We start from the raw sequence: 27,852 nt of genomic DNA on the forward strand, positions 1-27,852 counted from the left end.
CTTCAAGCACGCTTATTTTCAACGTTTTATATTGTTTTATATGTTATTGTTTTTATGTTTTAAAAGTATTTTTATAAAATTTTTAAAAAAATTAATTTTAAATTAATATTTTTTTAGTATTTTTAGATATTTTAATATGTTAATATTAAAAAATTAAAAAATATTATTTTAATATATTTTTAAATAAAAAATATTTAACGTGCACGTACACAGAGAATAGCGGTTAACAATAATGGAGGGGAATCAAAATCTTTGTTAGCAGTAACCTGTTCGACTTCAGTAATGTTAACAAGTGGACCCACCAGTTGTTGTGGAAACTTTGCAAAGGATCTCGAGGAAGAATAATGATTGCATTGCTAATAATTTGCAACAGAGAATTCTTTCACTGAATAGAAAAAAAAATATTATTTTTAAAATAAAAATAAGTAAATATAAAAATTATTATTTTTTAAATAGAAAAACTAAAAAATCCTGATAATATCGAATAAAATATAAAATATAAAAATTATTCTTTTGTAGTTGGTAAAATATTTTTAATATTTAAAAATTAAAAAAATACTGTGCGACTGTTTTGTATAAATTATAGAGTTAAGGACTCTTTTGTAATTGGTAAAATACCTCACACTAAAGTTAATAAATAATAACACAAGAAAGGAACAAAGTTAACTACAATACGAGGAAGTTTCTTCACTTTTCAATGAAACATTACTTCTCCTGTACATGAATATAAATAATTTCGTTGACCGATTCATATTTCATTAATTATTGATTATTTGGAAGAAGAAAGCGTATCCCTTCTCACTTTTAGAGCGTATTTAGGGTATTTAAGAACGCATTATAAATCATGTTTTTTTATTTTAATTTTTTTTCTAAAAATTATATATTTTTATGATTTTAAATTATTTTAATGTGATAATATTCTTTCTCTGAAAAGAGCTTAAAAAACCCTAAGCATGGTAGATAAAGGAATCTCTTTATTAAATAATCAAATATCAAAGTCTATTTCCAAATTAAAGACTATTACTTCAGTTTATATATATATAAAAATAGAAACATCTAAATAGAGAAATTATTATTTTTTAAATAGAAAAAGTTTAAAAGCTTGATAATATTGAGTAAGAAATAAAATATAAAAATAATTATTTTTAAATAAACAAATATAAAAGTTTAATAGTACTGAATAGAAAAAAAAAAGAATTTCTAAACTAAATAAAAGTAACTGAAAAAAGTATTTATTATTCCAAAAAATTTGATGTTAAAATCTCATTTATCATATTTTATATCTATAAAAAACTAATTTGTCATGCGGAATAAATCTATATGCTAAAATCAGAAAAAACAAATGTAACAAAAAAACAATTCCACCCGAGGCTGTGATTAGCAGATTATCTGATGGAAAGATGATGAGCATTTTTTAGTGCATTAAGTTCATTTCAAAAAAACAAAATAAGGTTAAATTGATGATTAATAATGAATTTTGTATACTTTGCACGGGATTTTCTTATTCTCGTCAATTAATTTTAAAGCGAGGTTCCAAGATAAGCCTAAATAATATATGTTATTGATCAACAATATGAAATAATAGCTTATTTTCTAGTATAAATTATGTTTGAACATGATACATGATTAATATTGTAAATTATAAAAAAATATTTTATTACAAGGAACGTGTAATATTGTAAATTATAAAAAAATATTTATTTTTTTGACACATGTGGTAATAATAAATTAGATGATAGTTAAAAATAAATCTGATTTAGTTTAGGTATCAACAACATGTTGCATCCACAGTCTTGCCACTACATTATAATTAATTCTAAAAAAATTTAATTTTTTTTATAATTACACTCCATCAGCAACTACCTCTCGAAATTAAGTAATGGCGGCAGAACTATTGTGATATCAACATGTTGCATCAATTAGTATATTTTAATTTAGTTTTTTTCCCTTTCCTAAAGAGAAAACATCGCCACTCCATATCAGCATGATCACTTCATATTTATAAGGATTTCTGAGTTTCAAAGAGGGATGAAAAGTTCTAACTGATAGTGAAGAAGGAGAAAAAATATTTAAAATTCTTGAGACATCAGCTGAACCAGAAGTGCTAATGGCAGAGATGAGTCCACAGCAACTAGCATCATTTGCCTCTTATCAATCAAAACTAGAGGTAGGTTCAGCTGATGTGCTTGACATTGGTCTATATGTAGAAAGAGATATTAATCAAAGTGTTTATAATATTGTCGTAGGTTTATTTGTTTATATATATAAGCTTGTTGAATTCTAGGCCTTATATGATATTAGTTGATGTTATATGGATCTATTTAAATTAATTTGTGTGTGGGCAGTAATAAGTGTATATGAATATGAATTGGAGTAAGGTCAGGGATGGGTTGGTGTGAAGCTTTGATTAATTGATATACTTTGATGTAATGAGTAAATACCTTAAAAAATTTGAATATTTGAAATATAATAGGTAAATATTGAAGAATTGTATAGAAAGAATCGTATTGAAATTATGGAAAATATGATTTTGTCACTAAATTCTAAAAAACAATTATAGTTTGGTCACTGGTTGTAAATAACAATTTTTAAAATATTTTTTTGATAAATATTTTTTTGATTTATTATCAATTTTTATTGTTATGATTTAAATTTAGAATTAATTATATGATGTATTTAAATGTGTTTCTTTTCTTTGGAAACCGTATGCTAGAGCCCCTCAAATATTTTTAGTTAGCTCCTGAAGGCATTTGCATTCTATTTTAGGTGGATTATACTTGCAAGTTGCAACCACTATATTTTATGCTATGCAATATTTTGTCATAGAACCTTTGGCCCTCTAAATTACCCAAAAAGGACAATAATTGAGCATGGTGATCTACGAGCACAAGTGGTACAGTTCTCAATCGAATTAATTTTAGCAAAATCAAGGATCCAAGAATTGGCCTCTGTAACATAAAGACTAAATAAAAATCTTTTAAAATAACCTAAAAAACACGTTGTAATTTGGAGGATAGGAAATGTTTGTGGCAGGAGCTTATTATACTAAAATCATCAAAATATCAAAGTCTATTTTCAAATACTATTTCTACAGTTTATATATATATATTATTGAAGTTTCGTAGAATAGCAGTGGAATAATATTTTTAATATTAAAAAATTAAAAAAATAAAGTGTAACTGTTTTGCATAAATTCAAAAGTTAAGGACTCATCTAGACTGTCTGAAAATATGATTGTGATTGAAAGTACTTTTCACTTGAAAATATATCAAAATAATATTTTTTTATTTTTTAAAAATTATTTTTAATATAGAGTATAAAAATGATTTAAAAATATTAAAAAAATATTAATTTAAAATAAATAAAAATAAAAAATTTTAATTTTTTTAAAAAGTATTTTTAAAACATAAAAATAAACAGAGAAAAAAACGGTTCAAGACAGAACAATAATGATAACGCGTGGACCTCAATGATGTTAACGCGTGGACCAAGTTGTTGTAACCAAATTGCAGTACACGCTTGAGAAATGGTGTTATCGTGAGCCATCGCTTGATATTGATTGTTTCTGAAAGCAAGAGCACAGAGTGAAGAACGGTCCAAGAGAGAACAATAATGTTAGCGCGTGGACCCAGTTATCGTTAGCCATGGCTTGATCTTGATTGTTTCTGAAAGCACTGCGTCAGCAATCTTGTTTTTTCAATGCTGCCGTTTAGCAAGTGGAGTACTGTAGCTTTCCACATGTCATGAGTCTCCACCGCATCAATAAGTGGAGTACTGTAGCTTTCCGCGTGGACCCAGTTGTTGCAACCACCACGAAATTACCACTCCAAATTCCTTGATCTGTCCATGTATATTATTAAAAAAACTGTCATTAATTGATATAATTTCAAAGTATTTGTAAGAAAGTAAAAAAAATTCGAGTTTTTTAATTTATAAAATTATAATTTTTAATTGTAAAAAAAATTCATTAATTTTAAAATTATTTTAAAAAATAAAACATCAACTATTTATATAATATCTAAATAAATCTATTACAATAAATCAAGAATAACTAGTAAAATCAAGCAAATAATCCAAAAATAACAAGAAAATAAATATATTTTCTAGGTCTGATTCGAGTATGTAATCTATCTTGTTTGATTGACTTTCTAAATCTTCGCAAAGCATAAATGAACTTTACTCTAAGAGTCTGTTTGATATTTCTTTACTTATTAATGAAATATTATTTCTAATGTACAGCAGGTTCTGAGTAGATTTAATAAAATATTATTTTTAATGTACAGCATGAAATATTATTTCTAATGTACAGTAGGTTTTGAGTAGATTTACTGGGTTGGTCTGAATTTAATAATTATAGTCCATAGTTTTACAAATATTAATTAAAAGAGGGTTTTGTGTAATTATATTAGATAATTGAAATCATCACTAATCTCCTTCGTTCATTTTCTTTTTTTATTACCCCTACCATGCACAATACTTCATGTCAACGTTTCAACTGCTTTAATAGCAACGACCATGAAATTACAACTCTAAATTTATTCTTTAGCAATTATATAATGCTCGCTCTTTGCATTTCTAATAATTTGCAAGAAAACATACTTTCTCAATTGCCACGAAATTACCAATAAGTAAATTCCAGCTCAATATTTGCCAATACGAGCTTGAGAAATTTCCTTGCTTTTTTCTTTCCCTGTACGTGTTACCTTTTTATCTTTTATAATTATAATTATTGCATTGCTAATAATTTGCAAGAAATAATATTCTTTCTCTGAAAAGGGCTTGAGAAAACTCTAAGCATAGTATATAATCTCTTATAGAAATCTCTTTATTAAATCATCAAAATATCAGAGTATATTTCCAAATACTATTACTACAGTTTATATATATATATATATATATATATATATATATATAAATAGAAACAACTAAATAGAAAAATTATTATTTTTTAAATAAAAAACTAGATTAGCCTCATAATATTATTGAATGAAAAATAAAATAGAAATTGAATCAATTAAAAGTTGAAAAAATACTGTGTAACTGTTATGTATAAATTCTAAAGTTAAGAAGTCTTTTGTGCTTGGTAAAATACGTCACACTAAAGTTAATAAATAATAACACAAGAAAGGACCGAAGTTAATAAATAATAGCATGCATGAAACTTCATGATACCCATGTTTTCCACGTTTTACACTGTTTTAATAGATTGTTACAGCAAGAGCACAGAGAGAGGAACGGTTCAAGACAGAACAATAAAGTAGGGGCAGACGCTCTGTGATGTCCAGCTCATCTGATCCAGCTCAAGTCGTTGCAACCACCACGAAAGGAACGCGTTAATGTTAACGCCTGGACCCAGTTGCTGCAACCAGCACGAAAGTACCACTCCAAATTCCAGCTCAATATTTACCACTACACGCTTGAGAAATTTCCTTGCCTTTTTTCCCTCTACGTACTGTTACCTTTTACCTTTTATAATTATGATTATTGCATTGCTAATAATTTGCAAGAAAAATGAGCATTTTTTAGTGAATTAAGTTCAATTATAGAAATTCCTGTGCAAATTATACAAAATCCTGCTTTAAGTTCTTGGAACCTCGCTCTGGGATTAATTAGCAATTATAGATCATCGATATTTATTATAGATCGATATTTATTATTAATCATCGATATTTATTATAGATCATCAATATTGAATAATGATTTATTTTCTAGCACAAATTATGTTTGAAATAAAATTGATAAAAAACATGATTACACAATTATTGATGGGATCGTATATAAAAATAATTAAATTGAGATTTTTTAATTATTTGTAAACATATCATGGTTTTAGGTACATCATGTAAATTATATAAAAAAAATATTTTAGGGCCTATTTCTTTTGTATGTTTAGAATGTTTTAGGGCCTGTTTCATTTGTATTTCAAAAATATTTTTGAAAAGTTTTAAAAATTTAAAAATTAATGTTCGCACTGCTTTAGCCCAAGAGTCTTTCATGGTTGCCTTGGATTGGGATTGATTGACAGGAAGAAGTCTGAATGTTTTTAGAAAGAAGCAGTCTTCATCGCTTTAATAAATTGTTACAATAATAGCATATGTAGCTCTGCGTTTAACAAAATCAAAAAAAAAAAAAAAATCAACATGATTTTGTATTGATTTTAAAACAGATTTCGATAGTGAAATTCTTTATCGAACACCTGAAATCTTCGCTATATAATAAGGAGCAGGGGTACATCTTCCGATAACTGATCAAGCTCTGAAAATAAACAACATAAATTATTGATTGACAGGAAGAAGTCTGAATGTTTTTAGAAAGAAACAGTCTTCATCGCTTTAATAAATTGTTACAATAATAGCATAGAGTGAAGAATGGTGAACCCGTCGCGCTGAACGCGTTTCAAAACTATAATTTATATATAAAAACAACTAAATAGAAAAAATATTCCTTTTTAAGTAAAAACAAAATTATAAAGATTTAATAATACTATATAAAAAAATTAAAAATTCTAACCTAAATTAAAAAAAATTGAGAAAATATTTATAAAGATAATGGTATGTAAATCTAGGGACCGAAGATAATACAACTGTATTGACTGGAGATTTCACTCAGAATTTCTAGTAAATTATAAAGGAAATTTCCTGGTGCTTTCTCATGTACATGAATTTAAAAATTAACTTGCATTGACTTGCTAAGTATTTGCTGGTCGAAATTTCCAAGCAATTTACAAAGGAAATTTCCTTGTGCTCTCTCTTGTACATTATTAGAAAAATTGTCATTGACTAATTGACTTGCAAAAGTATTGGCAAGAAAGCTAAAGAATTAGAGTTTTTAAAATTTTTAAATTGTTAAAAACATCCAATTATTTTAAAAAAAATCAAGAATAAAACATCAACTATTTATATAATTGCTAAATAAATCTAATAAAATAAATCGGAAATAACTAGTAAATAATTCAAAAATAACTAGAAAATAAATATATCTTCTCAATATGATTTGAGTATGTTTTCTATCTTAATCGACTGACTTGATAAGTATTTGTTAAGCATAAATGAACTTTACTCTAAAAGTTTGTTTAATATTTTTCTAACTTTTACTATTTTACTTCAAAGTTTCAATTTCATATTTTTTTTACAATGTATATGTTATTTGATTTGTCTGATTATAGGGTATGTTAAGCATTGACTCGAAATTACCACTTGAAATTCTGGATTGGAAACTGGCTTAAATGCTGGCCACCAACCCTTTATTGTTCAATCCATAGGGATAGATCAGGGTAGAAAATGTGATTTCTTATTCAAGATCGTGGATAGTACGCTCAAAATTATGGGAAGTTGTTTTTTGTTTACTAGGAGGATTGAGTCGAAAAGAGGGGAAAAAGTGGCAGCCTTCCATATACGTTTATGGAAACCCAGATTTTTGTAGATTTTAGGGACAAAACGACGTCATTTTTGTTTTTCTTTCAATATCAAAATTTTTTCTTCCCTTTTCCAGGCAAAACGCACCATTTCATTTAGTGTGAAAAGGCATCATTTTGCTTTAGGTTTTCTTCATATGAAATAATGCTAAACACACCATGTGGATCTATATTAAACGCAACATTTTAGCACCTTTTATGCTTCCATCGCTAGACTTTTAATTCTTTTATTTTGATCAATTTTCAACTCTTTTCCTTTAATTTCTTTTAATTTGATATTGACTGAATTACAATATGACCTTTAATTTTTTTATTTTTTTCATTTCAGTCATTGATTTTTCCAATCTTTATTTTTAAGCCAAATGAATTGCAGTTTCAATTTTCTTTTTCAATTAAATCTCTAATTAATTTTTTAAATTGGTTATTCATTTCAAACTCATTCTTGAACTTTTATTTTTTAATTGCAGCCAAATTAAACTAATTTAAGGTTTTTTTTTTCTATTCAACCTTAAATTATGAACTAAAAACTCTCAAACTTAATTTTTATGTATAATATTTAATTATTGGTTTAATTTCAATACTAACTATATATTTTTTTATTATTTTTTGTGTATTTTTTCTGATTTTTTCATGTCACTTCATGATACCCATGTTTTCAACGTCTCACACTGCTTTAATAAATTGTTATAGTAATAGCACAGAGAGAAGAATGGTTCAAGAGAGAAGAATAATGGAGGAGAATCAAAATCTTTGCTTGATTTTCTGTTGTGTTTTTGGCACATTGATCAACAATAGCTTGGAAGAGTTTGATAGCAGAGGAAGAAAAATAATAGCAGTAAGTAACCTTTTCGCCTCAATAATGTTAACGCGTGGACCCAGTTGTTGTGGAAACTATGCAGATGAAGAAAAATGATAGCAGTGACCTTTTCTACCTAATAATTTGCAAGAGATAATTCTTTCTCTGAATAGAAAAAAACTATTATTTTTTAATAAAAACAACTATATAGAAAAATTATTACTTTTTAGGTAGAAAAACCTCATGATATTGAATAAAAAATAAAATAGAAAAATTATTCTTTTCAAATAGAAAAAATATAAAAGTTTAATAATATTGAATAGAAATAAATAAAATTTCAAAACTAAATAAAAATAATAGAGAAAAATATTTATTATCCTAAAAATTCTTATATTAAAATATTAAAAAGAACTGAGTTTACATGCTTAAAACAGAAAAACAACAAAAAAAAAACAAATGTAACAAGAAAAATTCCACACAACATAATATGATGGGATGGAATCTTATATTTTGAAACTAAATTGAGGTTTTTAAATATCATAATATATATGGTACATCCTTTGAATTTATTTGAAAGAAGCCATTAACTAGCTTTTTCAATTGGATCTTTTATTTAAATGAAAAGGAATTTAATTTTAAAATGAAAAAAATATTTATTTTTAGCCAATTGAGGATAGTAACAAGAAAATAAGAATTAGATCGAATATTGTATTCTGATATATCTAGCCAAAGAATAGAATGAATTAAAACATTCTTAATAAAAAAACAGAAAACACAGAAATAAATAAATAAAATGTTCTTAATAAATATAAAAAATAGGTGAAATTAGAGAATAAGAAAGAGATATAGAATCTTTTTCTAAGATTTCTAAAAACTTAATTACAATTACATTATAAAAATATAGTATTAGAATTGCATAATGCTAGGTTTTAATATATAGTTTTTATATTGTTAAAGAGTCTCTCCTAAAACAAATAATAAAAATATTGTACAACTCTTTTGAATGAATTGATAATGCACGGACTGTTTTGGGTCCTGACTTGACTGATTTAACTTGAATGTATTATTTGATGGGTCCAAATAAAAATCGACTTGAAATTTCTATTAATTCACAAAAGAAATTTCCTAGTACTTTATACTGTATATAATTTGAAAAAATAATAGCATCAACTATTTATATAATAGCTAAATGAATCTATTAAAATAAATAAAAAATAACTAGTGAAGTAATTAATCCAAAAATAACAAGAAAATAGAGATATTTTCTCAATATGATTCCAGTTTGTTTTTTATCTTGATTGACCGATTTACTAAGTATTTGCTAATATAAATAGCATAAACAAACTTTATTCTAATAATATGTTTTTAAAAAAGCTTGTAGATATTATATGGGTTGGAAACCAATTTTTTTATTAAATTTTAATTTTTATTTGTTTAAAAATGCTTTTTTATATTTTTTAATTATTTTAATGTGATAATACCATAAATAAATAAATATAATTTTTCTAACTTTTACTACTTCTGACTTGCTTTGACTCGAAATTCGTGGTGCTCTCTCCTGCAAATGAATAGAAAGCATATCCTTTCTCCTTCTCCTATGTGAAGAATAAATATTGCTTGCTCTTTGATAATAAATATGTTATGGACATAAATATTATATTTTAAAGTATTTTTGAAATATATTAAAATAATATTTTTTTTAAAAAAGCAATTTTAACATCAATACATCATAATAATAAAAAAATAATTAAAAACAATTAAAAAAAATGAAATATTTTAAAAATATGATTTTACTGAACTCCAAAAGTACATACCATCCTCCCTCAGCAACCACCACGAATTAAATTACCACTCTAAAAACTCTTTGACAATTATTGCTTGCTCTTTGACAATTATTGCTTGGCTAATAATTTGCAAGAAACTTTTTTTTTTTTATCATGGAAACTTTAAGTCACATCAGTAAATTTCAATCTGTAATTGTGTAGGTTTCAATTAAAAGGGATTTACTTAAGGAAGTATATTAAAAAATAATATAAATTATATTTTAGAGTTTATTTTAATAGTTTAATTTTTTAGATGGATAATTTTTTCAATAGTTGCATTTTTTGAAATGAAATTATATTAAATTAAGCATGCTTGAGATTGTTCGAATTATTAATTAATTATAATTAACTTTATGTTTTTAGAGGAAACAAAAGGGAAGGACAAAATTATCTTCCCCAAACGATAAACCTAGTCCACTTTTCAAACCAGTCCCCTGGTAATATAGAATGATGGTCGCATAAGTTGCTTTTTTTCTTTCCAACCCGTCAAGCAGTTTGGTCTCCCTCACTAGACCACATTAGCACAAGAATCACACTAGAGGATTTAAAAGTAGTTTGAAGTATCATTAAAAAATATTATAGTTTTTAATTTAAATATTATAGATTTAACTAATGTTATTATATCATGAAATAAATAATACTTTATATAAAATATTTTTTATTGTTTCATTAAAATATCTACAATTCTATTATGTACGAAATTCATTCGACAAGAATTACAGTTTCCATGATTTTTTAAGCGGTGCAACAACATCAGGTAAAATATCATCAGGAACAAAATTGGGATTGCGATCAAATTCTGTAAATGTTACGTCATCATGCGATCTCCTTTTAATTTATGTAGTGTCATTGAATAATGTTAAACATTAGTTTTTCGAATAAAATACAATTACAAATAAAAAAATTGATTTTACTTTTATTTTACCGGATCCGACTGGAACAGTTGAGATAAAAAAAAAATTAGCTTCAAGCTGTTTTTGATTGCCCTGTAAAATGCAAATTATACTAAGTCCCACAAACAAAAATTATATTTTATCATTTACTTGTTTTTTATAATTTATTTCAGAAATAATTACAGCAACAAATACTCTCTACGACCATGATGCTCCACCACAGGTTTCCTTATGGCAAGGCCCATCAAGAAAGAAGCTGCTGCCTTTTTCGGACGCGTCTTAAAGCTAGCAGTTTCGTAATTTAGCATCATGGTCGTAGAATAATAAAATCTCTTGAAATGATAAAAATGAATAACTGATAATAATATAGCTGGGATTTTAGAAAAAAATCATAAAAAAACTATGTAAAAAGAAATTTAAAACCAATTAATCTTAAAAACACCAAAATGAAACATGCCATGAAAAACAAATTAAAAAAAAAACAAAATACTTGAAAAAAATTAATTCAACCCTTTTTCATATAAAAAAAAGTAATTGGGTATTAATTTACAGTAAAAAGAGTATATTAATGCAAAAAAAAAAAGAGTTTGAGGGTATTGATTTTATTATTTGTTAGGTAACTATGTAATCTAATCTGTTGATGTGGAAAATAGCACTAAGTTTTTGGTATTGACATATTGGTGAGGAGCAAAAGCAGTAGCAGTCCATCAGGACCATCACCATCCTATCACTTCGCCGTACTGTTTAGCTTCTTGGCATTGTTGGAAGGAACGCAGAAAGACATTTCAAGGCTCCGTTTGTTTGTAAGAAAGTTGTTTTTTTTTAAAAAATAAATTCTGGAAAAAGTGAATTTTTGGAAAGTAAATTCTGAAAAAGTATTTTCTGATGTTTGGTAGTATTATAAAAAATGAACTGGAAAACACTTTCCAGTGTTTAGTTATATTATGGAAAATGAACTGGAAAATAATTTATTAATGAATTATTTTTCTTTCAAGTATATCTAATATATATAAAATATTTAATATAAATATTTAATCACTTGCAATAAAAGAATAAAATCTAAAAAGTATAATGATGAATTTTTTTATTATAATATATATTCATACATAGCTTATTTTATAAAATATAACTATATATGTCATATCATATTATATAAAAATAAGCTTGTGAAATATTTTTTAAGTAAAACCTATTACTATATTTTTTTTTCTTATATATTTGGTTTTTTTTTTGGTATGAAGTTTTGTTTAAAAGATAAATAGATTGAAAAAATATTTTGATAGGTTTTTTGGATAATTTTTTTGTTGAGAAAATTGTCATGATTGGGATATGCATGTTCATAAAGTTTAGAATATGCAATTTTTTAGTTCATTGTACAACATTTTAGAAACAAAAGTATCCATATATTTCTTATTGTACAATTCATAAGAAATATAATCAAACACTAATCATATATTAATCAAAGCAAACTAAAACACAAATTTATGTTTATTATTCTTATAATTCCCCCTTATTAATGTAACATGTATTTAAGCATCCTACTTCACACGGTAATGATATAATTATTCACAATAATCATATGACCATATGTAATTCCCCTCATTAACTCTCGCACAAACACAAAAATTAATTCCTTCAAAGCTTCCTTCCCCTGACTTCACAAGTATCAAATTAATTCCTTCAAAGCTTCCTTCCCCTGACTTCGTATCAAATTAATTCCTTCAAAGCTTCCTTTATCAAATTAATTCCATTCCCCTCTCCCATTCTCCCTCCCTCTCGGTCGATTCCCCTCTCCCATTCCCCTGTTCCCTGTTCCATGTTCCCTCTCCCTCTCCCTCTCGGTCGACGATTCCCCCTGTTCCCTCTCCCTCTCGGTTTCTCTCATGCCCCGGTTCCCTCTCTGTATCTCTCGCCATTTGTGCACAAAGAAGCACATATTCAACACAGATGCAGGACAAAGTGTTAAGGGGCAACAGGGCTCCTCCTTCCCAGTTCTCCTCTCTCTCCCCCGGCTACTGTTAAAAAAAAATAGAGCAAGGGAGGGGCTGGATCCGGGGATGGGGTAACAGGGAGGGGCTGCTTTTTGCTGGGGAAGATTGATTAACATAGTTTGGGGATTTTCAAGTGCCTTGAATTGGTTTGTTTGGTTAGAATAAAACTGCCGAATGTGAGTGGTTTTTGAAGAAAACTGTCATGGAAAAATTGTGTTTTTCGTGGCTTGCGTGATGAATTTTTGCTGTGTTATGGAAATGTTATGGAAAATTTATGATGGGTAACAAATTTATGGAAATGGAATGCTATAATTTTTACACAGATCTATGAAGCAGATACAAATATAAAGGAAATAGAGGGAAAAAAATACCTAAACTTGTTCAAGCAAAATGCTTCAATTGTCCAGTGAATGTTTCTGTAATTGTTTTTGCTTCCAAACGTTTTTGATGAGAGAGAGATTGTGTGATATGTGAACGGAGCCCTACTGAAAAAAGGAAAGTGTTTTCCTTTCTTTATCAGAAGGAAAACACTTTCCTTTAATAAAACGGCTCTAAAATGTTGACCGGAATTCAGTTTTCTTTGACTATTTTCTTATATTGCTGCCAAACATGGAAAAACAAAGAAAGTGAATCCCAGGAATTCACTTTCCTGCAATCAAACACGGCCCAAGTGTGAAAGTGTATTATTGTCAGAAAGTTTTTCAAACTTCCACTATAGAGAGAGAGAAATAAATAAAAAGCGCAAAGGAAACTATACTAAAGGTCAGTTTTTCATTCTCTGAAAAATCCTTAAAAAATCGTTTTTAGTTTATTAGTAATTACATTAAAGAAAAATATTAATTAGTAATTTTACATTTTTTTCTATACTATAATTATCAAATAACCCTTAAAAAAATTTCTTTTGGTTTAGGGGCTTTACAATTTTTTTATTTTTTTATGCATGTCAATTACTTAAATGTCCCTAAAAAATAAACTCTCTCTACTATGGATTGTAAGGTCATTTTAGATTTTTTGCTAATTTTTTTTTGAAACTCTCATGTGGAGTTAGGGATGATTTTGTATTTTAATATATAAATCAATATTAAAATTCAAAAGTGGTTGTCGTCGCCCGCACCCGTCGATTGTTATTTTTATATTAAATATGATCTTTATTCTTTTGATTATTATTTTTAGTTGTTCTTATTATTTTTTTAATTGAAATTATTTTTCAATTTCATCCCTTATGATTTGGTTTTATTTCTTTTTGTATCAAATTTAGTTCTCTTCCTTTTCAAATCTACATTTTTTCAATCATTTTTTTATTTTATAATTTCAAGTTTATCCCAAATTATTTTGGTTGGTTTAGAATTTTACGTTGTTATTTTTTTGGATTTGTCTTTTACATTGTGATCTCGCCTTATGATTGTGTCACAAATTTTGAAAGTTGGACTGGGTTAACTTCAGTTATTTTTTATTGGTTTTCAAAAGTTCATCCATCATTATTGAGTTCGTTATAAATTAGTTTTTTTTATTTATTTTTGAATTTTTTTGTGAATTTGATTTTTCTTTTTAATTTTGCATTTCAATTCAATATATATATATATATATATATAAAAAAGGTTTGACCCTTAATGTTTTAATTTTTAATTTTGATTCTTAACCTTTTTATCAAATTTTGATTTGTTTTCAATTTCATCCTTAGATCCATAATCTTGATTGTTTTTTTTTTTAAAAAAAAAATTAGTCTTCATTCTTTTTTTTTTCAATCCATTTGGTAATTTGATTTTTTTTTTAATTTTGCCCTTCAATTCAAAATTTTAGTTTATCCTCTCAATTCTTTTTTTCAAATGATGTTCTTATTTTTTTAATTGCTATTTTTTTATTCTTTATTTTTTTTTAAATTTTATTCAATATTTCATTAATTGGGATTTGGTCTCATTTATTTTTCCCATTTTTTCTAAACCCTACCCAAAAGTCAATCCGGGACAATTATTGAGTCACAAGTCGATTAGGTTGACTCGAGTTAACCTAAGTCAACAAAATCTTTTTGTTTTATAAAAAGCCAAAATGATACCAATTTTTTTTAAAAAATAGTAATGAGTTTTGACCCTGTTTTGGTTATATTTTTTTACAATTAATTGAAACATTGGTCAACCCAAATTTTGTTCATATTACATTTGATCAATTCTCTTTCAATTTCTTTTGAAACTTAGGCCGGTTTAAGCCAAGGGTCACCTGGAACACAAGTTAACCCATCGGGTAAAGCTAAGTTTTTAAATAGTTGCTTTACATATATAGTTTTTTCGATTTAGTTACTATCTAAGATTATAAATTTAAAATTTTAATATAAATTAATTTTTTTTTAATTTCATCTTTTAAATATTCATTTTAAAAATTAATTTGTTAATTTGCAAGTACTCATGAGTCTCCACTGCATTAAATTTGCAAAATCATATGGCCCCTTGATAGAAAGGTTGTTGAGGCAAAATATTTTTTAGCAGTATCCTGTTCGACCTCAAAAATCTTAACACGTGGGACTCAGGTGTTGCAACCACCGCGAAATTACCACTCCAAATTCCTTGTTCTTTTTCTGTATATTATTAGAAAAACTGTCATGGACTGATTTTTAATTGCAAAGTATTGGTAAGAAAGCTAAAAGAATTAGAATTTTTAAATTTCTGAAATTATAATTTTAAATTGTAAAAGAAATTCAATTATTTTTAAAATTATTTTAAAAAATAAAACATCAACTATTTATATAATAGCTAAATATAACTAGTAAAATCAAGTAAATAATTCAAAAATAACAAGTAAATTATCTGATTTGAGTATGTTTTCTATCTTGATTGACTGACTTATTAAGTCTTTGTTAAGCATAAACAAACTTTACTCTAAGATTCTCACTTATCAACGAAATATCACTTCTACTGTACAGAATAGAAATAATTTGGTTGACCGTAGACACTTATCAACGAAATATCACTTCTAATAACCTTGAAGTTTGTAGGACTCGAACTGATGATTTCTAGGAAATAAATTCAAAACCTAACTAGTTGCACTACACATTTCAGAATTACTCTGCTTGTTAAATTAATAAAGTTATTAATTGCTATAAAGTAAGAAATAAAAAAGTATTTAGAAGTACGGTAAATATTGTGTTTTAAAATATTTTTGTTATAAAATATATTAAAATAATATTTTTTTATTTTTAAAATTTATTTTTAATATTATTACATCAAAACTATATAAAAAAAATTTCAGATTATCAATTCAACCGTACTCCAAAGAACACTCATACTCCAATACCAGCAACCACTACGAAAGTTACCACTCTAAATTCCAGCTCAATAATTTATTCTTTGACAATTATTGCAGTGCTAATAATTTGCAAGGAAACATACTTTCTAAGCGATACACCTGCTTTTAACTATACTCAATCTGCACCTACCACGAAATTACCAATAAAAAAATTCTAGGTCAATATTTACCAATACACGCTTAAGAATAATAACTTGTTTTCTAATATAAATTATAATTTGAAATAAAATTCATAAAAGAGTAATGAGCATTTTGTATACAAAATTAATGATGGAATCATATATTTTGAGACTAAATGTACGATGCATCCTTTGATTTTATTACAAGGAACGTGTAATATTGAATCAAAATCTTTTGGATATCGTATAACTCTTTTGGATGAATTGTTAACGTAGGGACTGTTTGGGGTCCTGACATGGCTGATTTTATTTGAATATATTATTTGATTAGTGTTGACTCTACTATTGCTGCATTGACTGGAAATTTCAGTATTAAATATCCTAAACTTCTCTGTCCCATTGCTGCCATTTCATAGGTAACTCTTCGTTATATTTAACTTACTCTTCTTTGCTTCTTTGCTTCTTGATCATAACGATAACTTGAAAGCCTTACGTTCAGATAGATAATCATTCACCAGTCCTATATCATTCTATTTAATTTAGAAATGCAGAAAGAAAAACGCAAGCAATCCAAAGATGAAGAAAACGATTCATCCTCGCGAAAGAGAAGAAAAGGTGACCTCAGTAAGCCTATATAAAGAATACAATTAACCTCATTCCAATATCATAGCTTTGGAATTTCATAGCTATCTCTTTGTTATATTGCTCCATTGGTAATTGACTGTGCCTTTATTTCTGCAGCTGCCATGACAGAGCCAGAGTCTTCTCGATCTAGACCAGAAGGGGCCTATGATGTCTTCTTGAGTTTTAGAGGAGAAGACACTCGCAAGACATTTACAGATCATCTATATTCTGCCTTGGTCCAAGCAGGAATCCACACTTTTCGAGATGATGATGAACTTCCGAGAGGAGAAGAAATCTCCGATCATCTCCTCAGGGCAATTCAAGAATCAAGGATATCCATAGTTGTGTTCTCAAAAGGATATGCTTCTTCTAGATGGTGTCTCAATGAACTTGTAGAGATTCTTAAGTGCAAAAATAGAAAAACCGGTCAGATTGTTCTTCCTATATTCTATGACATTGATCCTTCATATGTGAGAAAACAGAATGGCAGTTTTGCAGAAGCATTTGTTAAACATGAAGAGCGTTTTGAAGAGAAGTTGGTGAAGGAGTGGAGAAAAGCTCTTGAGGAGGCTGGAAATCTATCTGGATGGAATCTCAATGATATGGCAAATGGGTATGTCTTTTCTCTCTAAAATTCACTTGCAGACGTTTATAGAGTAATTTTACATTACATTTTTCAATGTGAAGTAATAAAATATTTCTTTTTAGCATACTTAATTGACTTGCTATCGATGACTTGCTTTTTTTCTGTGAGCAGGCATGAAGCAAAATTTATCAAAGGGATTATCAAGGATGTGTTGAATAAATTACGTCGCGAGTGCTTATATGTTCCTGAGCACCTGGTAGGTATGGATCTTGCTCACGATATTTATGACTTTCTAAGTACTGCAACAGATGATGTACGCATTGTGGGCATACATGGGATGCCAGGAATAGGAAAGACAACTATAGCAAAAGTTGTATTTAATCAACTCTGCTATAGATTCGAGGGAAGCTGCTTTCTTTCGAATATCAATGAAACATCAAAACAATTCAATGGTCTGGCTCTTTTACAAAAGCAACTTCTTCATGATATTTTAAAACAAGATGTTGCTAACATCAATTGTGTCGATAGAGGAAAGGTTCTGATCAAAGATCGACTTTGTCGCAAAAGAGTTCTTGTTGTTGCTGATGATGTGGCTCATCTGGAACAGCTGAATGCATTGATGGGAGAGCGAAATTGGTTTGGTCCCGGAAGTAGAGTAATTATTACAACAAGAGATTCAAATCTTCTTCGTGAAGCAGATCAAACATATCAGATCGAAGAACTGAAACGAGATGAGTCCCTTCAGCTTTTCAGCAGGCATGCCTTTAAGGACACCAAGCCAGCAGAAGATTATATTGAGCTTTCGAAGAAAGCCGTTGATTTCTGTGGAGGACTTCCTTTAGCTCTTAAGGTTATAGGAGCTCTTCTGTACAGGGAAAACAAAGATAAATGGGAAAGTGAAATTGACAACTTGAGCAGAATTCCAAACCAAGATATTCAAGGAAAGCTTCTAATAAGTTATCACGCACTTGATGATGAACTACAAAGGGCATTCCTTGATATTGCATGCTTCTTTATTGGTATAGAGAAAGAATACGTCGCAAAAGTGCTAGGAGCCCGTTGCCGTCTCAATCCAGAAGTTGTTTTGGAAACTCTCCGTGAAAGGTCTCTGATTCAATTTCATGTGTCTATAATTAAAGATGAAAGGCAGTTATTTGGAAGGACGGTAACCATGCATGATCTATTACGAGACATGGGAAGGGAGGTCGTCTGTAAAGCGTCTCCCTTGCTTCTTGGAAAAAGGACCAGAATTTGGAATAAAGACGATGCATGGAATGTGCTTGAGCAGCAGAAGGTAAGAGCTCAATGCATACATGAAAGCATAGTCAAACTTATTATAAATAATTGTATGAAAGTTGTATTGATTTTATTTTTTTAGGGTACGGAAGTTGTAGAGGGTCTTAAACTGGATGTCAGAGCATCAGAAGCTAAATCACTGAGCACAGGATCATTTGCAAAAATGAAATGCTTAAATTTACTCCAAATCAACGGAGCACATCTCACCGGATCCTTCAAACTGCTTTCTAAAGAGTTGATGTGGATTTGTTGGCTTCAATGTCCTTTGAAATATTTTCCATCTGATTTTACCTTGGACAATCTAGCTGTTCTTGATATGCAGTACAGTAACCTCAAAGAACTATGGAAGGGAAAAAAGGTGGGAAACATGCTGCAATCCCCAAAATTTCTCCAGTATGTAATTTATATTTACATGTTACGACTTATTAAGATTAATTTTCATTATTTTGCGCTCTATTATACAGATTCTCAACAGGTTAAAAATCTTTAATCTCAGTCATTCTCAGAACCTTGTTAAAACACCAAACTTACACAGTTCAAGTCTAGAGAAACTAATTCTGGAAGGTTGCTCGAGTTTAGTTGAGGTGCATCAATCAATTGGACATTCGACAAGTCTTGTTTTCTTGAATCTGGAGGGATGTTGGAGTCTGAAGATTCTCCCTGAAAGCGTTGGCAATGTAAAGTCTCTTGAAACTCTGAATATTTCTAGGTGTTCACAACTTAAGAAATTGCCAGAACGCATGGGTGATATGGAATCCTTAACTGAGGTGCTAGCCGATGGGATTGAAAATGAGAAATTTCTCTCTTCAATTGGACAATTAAAGCATGTCAGAACATTATCATTGTCTGGATACAGTTCGGCTCCACCAAGTTGTTCTTCGATTTCAGCAGGTGTTTCAAATTTGAAACGTTGGCTGCCAACATCTTTCATTGAATGGATATCAGTGAAACGTCTTGGGCTTTCGAATGGTGGTTTGTCTGATCACGCAACTAACTGTGTTGATTTTAGGGGTTTGTCTGCTCTAGAAGAATTGGATCTATCAGGAAACAAATTCTCTAGCCTGCCTTCTGGGATCGGCTTCCTTCCCAAGCTAAAGTACTTGTCTGTTCTAGAATGCAAATATCTTGTATCAATCCCAGATCTTCCCTCAAGTTTAGACCGTTTGGATGCTTGTTATTGCAAATCATTGGAAAGAGTAAGAATACCAATCGAGTCAAAAAAAGAACTATATATAAATCTATATAGAAGTCATTCGTTAGAAGAGATTCAGGGCATCGAAGGTCTAAGTAGTAATATTTTTTGGTATATTGAAGTTGCTAACTGCAGGTATTCACCAAAGAAATTACAGAAGAGCGTTATTGAGGTACTATTTCTTTCAATCTCTCTTTCGCACAAAAATAAACACACACAATTGGCACTTACATTGATTAATGTCTAAAATCTTAGCATTTCTTGAAATCAATATCTATACAGGCAATAATCATTATTATTATTATTATTTTATTTAAAAAAATAAATATCATCTTTAATAATATTTTTTATTTTTCTTATTTAATCTAAAAAATTAAATATTATCTTTAATAATATTTTTTTATTAAATATTTAAAATCTGATTGGTTTTATTTTTTATTTCTTGATTTTATGATAATATATTTATACAGGCAATGTGCAACGGTCGTCACCCGTATCGTATTTACGACATTCGTGGTGAGATGCCAAAGTGGTTGAGCTACAGGGGAGAAGGATGCTCATTGTCATTCCATATACCTCCAGTCTTCCATGGCTTAGTTCTTTGGTTTGATAAGGATTCTCATTATTACTTGAACACTGACATTATTATTATTATAAGAAATAAAAGCAATGGTATTCAATTGTTTGAAGATAAACGAACACAGAGAATATTACATTTATATATTGGGGGATGGATAAGATACATAAGTAGAAGTGAAATGGCAATGGAAGATTACTGTGGAGATGACGAATTGGAACTATACATTTCTTATACGTTGTACGATTATGCATTCCGACCCGTATACGTTGAAGAATGTGGGGTCCATGTGATCGCAGGGAAGTTAGATTCATTTGAAGAGTCGGCGGTGGGAACAGATACAGTGATGCCTTCACCACCGCTGTATCATCTGCTTCCTCATCCTCATTGTGGTTCAATTACAGCGTCTACACCTAAGCAATGGAGTGACTATTTATTTGCGAAGCTGCAAGAACATAGACTCAATTTAATACTTAAAGGTAAGAACAAATATTTCATTTAGTTATTTTTATTCTATTATATTTAATTTATGAGATTAAATATTATCTTTAATGATTTTATTATTATTATTTAATCTAAAAACTTAAATATCATCTTTAATAAAAAAATATTAAATATTTAAGGCTTTTTGGTAAGAATACATATTTCCTTTAGTTATTTCTATTTTATTCTATTTAATTTAAGAGATTAAATATCATCTTTAATTGTTACATTTTTCTTATGTAATCTAAAAAATTAAATATTATCTTTAACAATATGTTTTATTAAATATTTAGAGTATGCTTGGTTTTATTTTTTTCTTGATTTTATGATAATATTTTTCTTATTTAATATTAAAAATAAATATTATCTTTAATAATTAGATCTATTGAATATCACTTAAAAAATAAATTATAATTTAATAATTATTTTTTGAAAAGCAAAAAGCCAACAATCACTAACATATTTTATTAAAATCACTTTAGTTTATTTAGAAAATATTGAAAATTGATTTTTGTTTTTTAACATTAAAATAAAAAAATTTGAATAATGTTTTTATATTTTATTTCAAACTCAATATTTTAAAACAAAAATGAAAAACATGTGATGTTAACCTTTTTTTATTATAAAGTAAGTTTTTTAATTGAAAGTGATGGGAATTTGTTCGTAATAACAAAATGCATGTACAATCATGCATGTTTAACTTTCTTTTCAAATATTTTAGTGTCACTCAATGATCAAAATTTGATGGTTTTTTAAGGTCAGCAAGACTTGGATTGAGGTGAGAGTACAGGATCATTTTACATAGTGATGCTTGAAGTTGCTCTAAATGAGTACGGTACTTATTGGCTTGAAGATCTGACATGTTGATATGTATTTGGTGACTTGAAGATCATTTTGCAAGCTTGGAAATTTTATTGAATGCTCTTTGAAATCTTTTCCATCCGTTTTTATAATAGACAACCTAGTTGTTAATTATTATCCATGATGTAATTTACATTTTCAAGTTACAAATTTTGATGAATATTATTGTTTCCTTTTTTTCCTCACTTCAAAAGATGAAAAAATCCTTGATGTTAGTTAGAAATAAATTGGTTTTCTAGGAAGGGATTATTGATTGGGATATAGTATTTTAATGATATAATTTAAAAAAATTGAATAATGTTTTTATATTTTATTGCAAACTTGATATTTTAAAACAAAAATGAAAAAGATGTGATATTAACCTTTTTTTATTATAAAGTAAGTTTTTTAATTAAAAGTGATGACCTAGTTGAACAAAATGCAAGTTTGATGGTTTTTATGGGTACTAAGGACCTAGATTGATGAGATAGCGCAAGATCATTTTGGAGAATACCTGGATGCTTGAACGTACTCCAAATCAGTACAGTATTTATGTCTTACAAGTTGAATTTGAAGATCATTTTCCAAACTTGGAAGTTTATTGAATGCTCTTTGAAATCTTTTCCATCCGCTTCCAAATTGGATGACCTAGTTGTTATTATCCATGATGTAATTTATACATTTGATGAATATTGTTTCATTTTTTTTCTCACTTCTTCTATGTATTCTCCAAAAGATGAAAATCTTTGATCTTAGTTAGAAATAAATTGGTTTTCTAGAAAGAAATTATTAGTTGAGATATACTATTTGAGTTGATTTTTCATTGTTTAATGTTATGATATATTTAAGATAATTGATGAAAACTAATAATACATAGGAAAGTTCTGAGAGCATCCTTAATTAGTCTAATAAGTAAAGTGTTGTTAGTTTTGGCTATAAGATCTTGCTATGTATTATTGCATGGTTTTTATTGTTTTTTGGCATTTTTCTTTTTGTATATACAACTTTTGTTTTTCTTGCCGGTTTGTCATTAGCTGCATGGCACCAACACCAATCAATAATAAATCTTGGACTATCATTAAATAAAGCAAAAAACATAAACATTGTTAAAACACCAAACTTGAATTGTTCAAACCTAAAGAAACCCTTGTAGTCTAAGAAAATAGTATTTAATTAATTCTTATGTTTTCATAGTCATCTATGATTTAATGTGTTGATTGAAATTGGCAATTGAGTTTACCACATATTGTTATATTGGTTTTGAGTTTAAAAGGGGAGTTTTTTCATGAATGCAACCCTTCATGTATTCAATATGAATTTTGTTCAATCCCAATCCCACATTGTCTGTAGAAGTATTTACTTTTGACTGTACACTTTGTTATTTTCCAATCCCTCCCCAGTTCTGCAACCATTTCTCTACTTTCTATGCTCTTGGCTTGCTAAAAATTAAAGAAAACACATTGCTCTAGTTGCCTGCCTTCACTCTTCAGATTGCTCAACAAATCCCTTGAGACCTTCTCCATAGTTAACACATCACATAATGGCTACTCTAATAAATTTAGCCATAAACATTGAACACCTTAAGCAATCAACGTGCCTTCCTTCACAATATGCATCACCCATAAATCTTTCTTTTGGGATGTCGCCGGGAGTTTAATCCCCGAGTGTAAAAATTATGTATAAATTTCCATTCTTTCCTTCCATCCATTACTTGTCCTCTATGAAGATTCTATGTATGAAATCTCGGAATCTTTTCGAGTATAACTTGGGATCAACAGCTGAGATAGACATGGGATCCACTTGTAAGGACTTGTATGCATGCTCTAGCTTTTTGCTGATATCATAATCTTGGAGGATGTCAATGATACCAAAGTGAAGAACTACATCGAAGATCTCATTACCATTGTCATAACCCAATTTTTGACCATTTTATTTTAATTATTATTATTTTATTTACTGAAAAAAATGATGAAAAAAAATAATAACGTTGGAAAAAAACAAGTAAATGAAGAAGGAATTAAAATTTGGGTTAAGGACAAAATGATTGGAAGTTTTGGGGTTTAATTAAACTTTGAAATTAATCCAATTAAGCTTGGAATTATTTTAATTAATCCAATTAAGAGTTTAATTAGAGAATTGATAAGTTTTGAGACTTAATTAAGCTTGAAATTAATTTAATTCATCCAATCAAGGGTTTAATTGGAGAATTGATAAGTTTTGAGACTTAATTAAGCTTGAAATTAATTTAATTCATCCAATCAAGGGTTTAATTGGAGAATTGATAAGTTTGGAGACTTAATTGGACTTGGATTAATGAGATCAGGGATTTAATTGAAACATTATCAAAGTATAGGGCTGATTCTTGTCAAATTTGAAAGAAATTAAAACCCAAGGACCAATTTGTAAATGTCGCTAAGATGCAGGGGTTCAATTACAATTTACCCAAGGACTGGACGGCAAACATTCAAAATGTCAAGGATCAAAACACAAAACACTAAAAACGGTGCCGTTTCTCAGAACTGTTCATCTTCTTCAACGCTTCAGCTGTCGGCCGCCACCATTACTCCTGCAATAACAGTCGATTGATTACCTGGTAACGGTGGAATTCTGTGGCTATAAAGCCGGAGAAAACAAAGAACGCGAGGGGGACAGGAGAGGAGGATAAAAAAAAGCCAGAGGCTGGATAGAGAGCGACTGAGAACAAAAAAAGAAGAGCAGACTTGCATTCCTCTGTTTCTTCTCAAAGAAACAGAGGAGGCTAAAGAAAAAAGCCACGAACAGAGAGAAAAAAAAAGGAAGAAAAACTGGGGACTGAAAGGGGGAAACCAAGGGGGGATTTTGGGACGAAAAACCAGAGAAAAACCCCAGCAACAAAAAAAAAGCGCACACAGAACCCAGAAAAAACCTAGAACTGGAGGCAGCAACAAGAAGGCAAGAAAACAAAAAGATAGCAGAAAAGAAGAAGGACCCGGAACCAAAACCATCGGGGAGAACCGGCATCATCATTATCTTCGTTCCTTCATTTCTAAAAAAAACAGAAGCAGAGAGGAGACAAACGACCGAGAGAAGAAGAAGCAGAGGGCAGGAAAGCAAAGGTAGAAGGAGGAATTCCAGTTTCCCAGCGAGGAGCGTGTTCACTGATCTTCGCCCGAAACAGTAGCACTCTAGCAGAACAGGTAAGCTTTCTTTAGCTTTCATAGAATAATTCTCTTTCGCCTTCACAGATCAAATAAGTTTGTTAATTATCTCGCACAGTACACAGCACGCGTACTTCTTGTTGGCTTTTGCCCGACCGGGTTGGCTGGGTCCAGCCCAGCCCATGTGGGCTGAGTTGGACCCAGCCCAAAACAAAAATGAAAATAGAGAAAAAAATAGAAAAAAATGAAAAAATAAAAAAGGTAAAAAAAAAATGAAAAAAAATGTGTATGCATGAATAAAAATAGTGTAAATTTATTGGTTTATTCACTGACGCCAGAGTCAGGAATAAAAATACCGGTTTAAATTTATATCATTTTTATTCGGTGTATTTTATTTTATTTAGCTAGAAAAATAAAAAATATATGCATGCGTAAAAATAAATTTATTTTTATTTATTTATTCACTGGTGCTAGAGTAAGGAATAAAAAATATTGATCTAATTTCTTTTTCGTAGCTACGAATTTTTACCAACGCCAGAGTTGGAATTATTCGAGTTCGAATATTCACTGGCGCCAGAGTCAGGAATATTATAAACAAATCATCATAGCATAAACTAATAAACATTTAGCAATTTAAGACAAAACCGACAATGCAGTCTGCCTTAGGCAGAACGTTTAAGGGGTGATAATATCTTCTCTTTTACGTAACCAATCCCGAGCCATAGAATCTCTGTTGACCAGTTAGGGTTCCTAGTGACCATAATACTAGGTGGCGACTCCTCAAACAAGACCTTTTCCCTTAAAAGAACTAGATGCCAGAAATCTGTTCTTTTTCCATAATATTCAGAATTTATTTTGTGGGCCGCCGCGATGTCGGGTGCGACAGGATGTCGACTCCGCTGGGGACCTTAGGATTAAGCTTTGTCTTTTGTCTTTTTATTGCTATTTTATTTGTTGTGTTTATTTGTTTATTTTTCCTGCATTTACTGCTTTAACATGCATCATTGTTTATATTATCATGCATCACTTTGAGAGCACACACTTTACAACTTAGGATAAGTGGGGGAGTAACGGTACCCCAATGGCTTTAGCCTGGGTAAGACTCGTGAAACCATCCAACTCTCGCTTGATTGTTTACTTGGAAGTGGTTGATATGCCAAACTGATATTACTCAGGGCCTCTATCTTCACACTACTTGTAAGCCTCATATCGACCTTTCATGGACGATCACTGAGCATGCGAGAGACCCTTTGAAACTAGATAATGACCAACCCCTTGATGCACTCAACAATTAGGATCTTCCTATTAGGTTGTCATCCCGTGAAGGACGGGTCCGCATTTCATACGCGTATTTTTTTTAATTGCTTCAGCATTTTTGCATAATTACATGATTTATATTTAGCAAGTTGAAATATAGGTTCCCCATTGAAACTCGCCTATAACACTCGTTCGAGAAAAAGACAAATGGAAAACGAAGAAAGAGCCCAGTTGGAAGCCCAACATCAAAAAGAGGTGGATAATCTTAAAGAAGAAGTCGCAAGGCTTACTAGTCTACTCGAGCAGGCCTTGAGAGATAAATCTGGAAAAGCAATACTTACAGCTCAGCCTGAAGATATGCATGTAACTCATTTTGATCCACAGAATCTGGGGGCAAATAGGGTGTCATCTGAATTTCAACAAGCTATGCATTTCCAGCCAGCATACCCCTCAAGGATACCGTTTACCATTGATTCTACCGAGAAAGAATCTCAAAAGGGCAAGATGGTGAAAGAAGAGGGTTTGGAAAAATGGACTGCCTTAGAAGAGAGGATAAGGGCAGTTGAGGGAAACCATTTGTGCGACCTGGTGAAAGCTGTCAATATGTGTTTGGTGCCTAACATAGTCATTCCTAAGAAGTTTAGGGTGCCGGAATTTATTAAATATACGGGAACTCAATGCCCTATAACTCATCTCAAAGCATATTGCAACAAAATGGCTGAGGTGGTGGATGATGAGAAATTGCTGATTCATTTCTTCCAAGACAGCTTGAGTGACGCTGCCCTCACTTGGTATATGCGGTTGGACAATACCAAGGTTAAAAAATGGAAGGACTTAGTTGATGCCTTCATGAGGCAATATAAGTTCAATATAGACATGGGCCCTGATCGTTTAAGCTTGCAAGCTATGGAGAAGAACAACAAGGAGTCCATAAGAGAATACGCCCGGAGATGGAGTGAGGTAGCTGCACAAGTTAATCCTCCCATGTTGGAAAAAGAGATGATCAGTTTATTTTCCAACACCTTTAAATCTCCATACTTTGAATTCTTGGTTAGAAGCTCTGCACAACATTTTACTGACCTGGTTATTATAGCTGAGAGGATTGAATAAGCCATTGTGTTAGGTAAAATTGTTGATCCGACTGAAAAGAACGGTTTCACCGAAAAAGGAAAGGACAATGAAGGGGGTTGCCAAGACACTTACCATTCCTATAGTTAATTTCTTCGCACCGACTCCCAGATATCAACTGTTTTGGAGATAAAGCTATGGTGATAGTAGGTCGAGAATGGTCTGCATGTGACTGCAACTAAGTGTTGAAAAGATGCCTTTGTCGAGGAGAATGAATGATTGAAAGATTCCAGAAATTCCAATCAATGATCACTAAATGTTTAGCCCCTTTTATGTGTTATCGTACCAGTATTCATGTTGGTATAAGATCTTTGTTATTGAACTTATTTTCCTAAGCTTCAATGAAATAATGAGTTTGTCATTCAATCGTGTTCACGACCAATCATTATTCATCTGATT

At 29.5% G+C, this 27,852-nt stretch overlaps 2 protein-coding genes across 2 annotated transcripts; both read left to right on the plus strand.

Moving 5' to 3' along the window:
• The first annotated feature begins 16,721 nt into the window (after positions 1-16,721).
• Positions 16,722-21,125, plus strand: LOC133668354 (disease resistance protein RPV1-like). Its single transcript, XM_062088142.1, has 6 exons — positions 16,722-16,957; positions 17,075-17,570; positions 17,715-18,837; positions 18,922-19,197; positions 19,304-20,203; positions 20,502-21,125. The coding sequence occupies exons 1-6, from the start codon at positions 16,879-16,881 to the stop codon at positions 21,108-21,110; spliced, it is 3,483 nt and encodes a 1,160-aa protein (XP_061944126.1). The 5' UTR covers positions 16,722-16,878; the 3' UTR covers positions 21,111-21,125.
• On the plus strand, positions 20,946-27,801 carry LOC133668359 (uncharacterized). The gene is made up of 3 exons (XM_062088150.1): positions 20,946-21,087; positions 21,854-25,107; positions 26,486-27,801. Exon 3 carries the CDS (start codon positions 26,533-26,535, stop codon positions 27,433-27,435), a length of 903 nt encoding a protein of 300 aa, XP_061944134.1. The 5' UTR covers positions 20,946-21,087; positions 21,854-25,107; positions 26,486-26,532; the 3' UTR covers positions 27,436-27,801.
• The last annotated feature ends 51 nt before the right edge of the window (positions 27,802-27,852 follow it).

Source organism: Populus nigra, chromosome 11, assembly GCF_951802175.1.
Source record: "Populus nigra chromosome 11, ddPopNigr1.1, whole genome shotgun sequence".
Classification (NCBI taxonomy): Eukaryota; Viridiplantae; Streptophyta; class Magnoliopsida; order Malpighiales; family Salicaceae; genus Populus; species Populus nigra.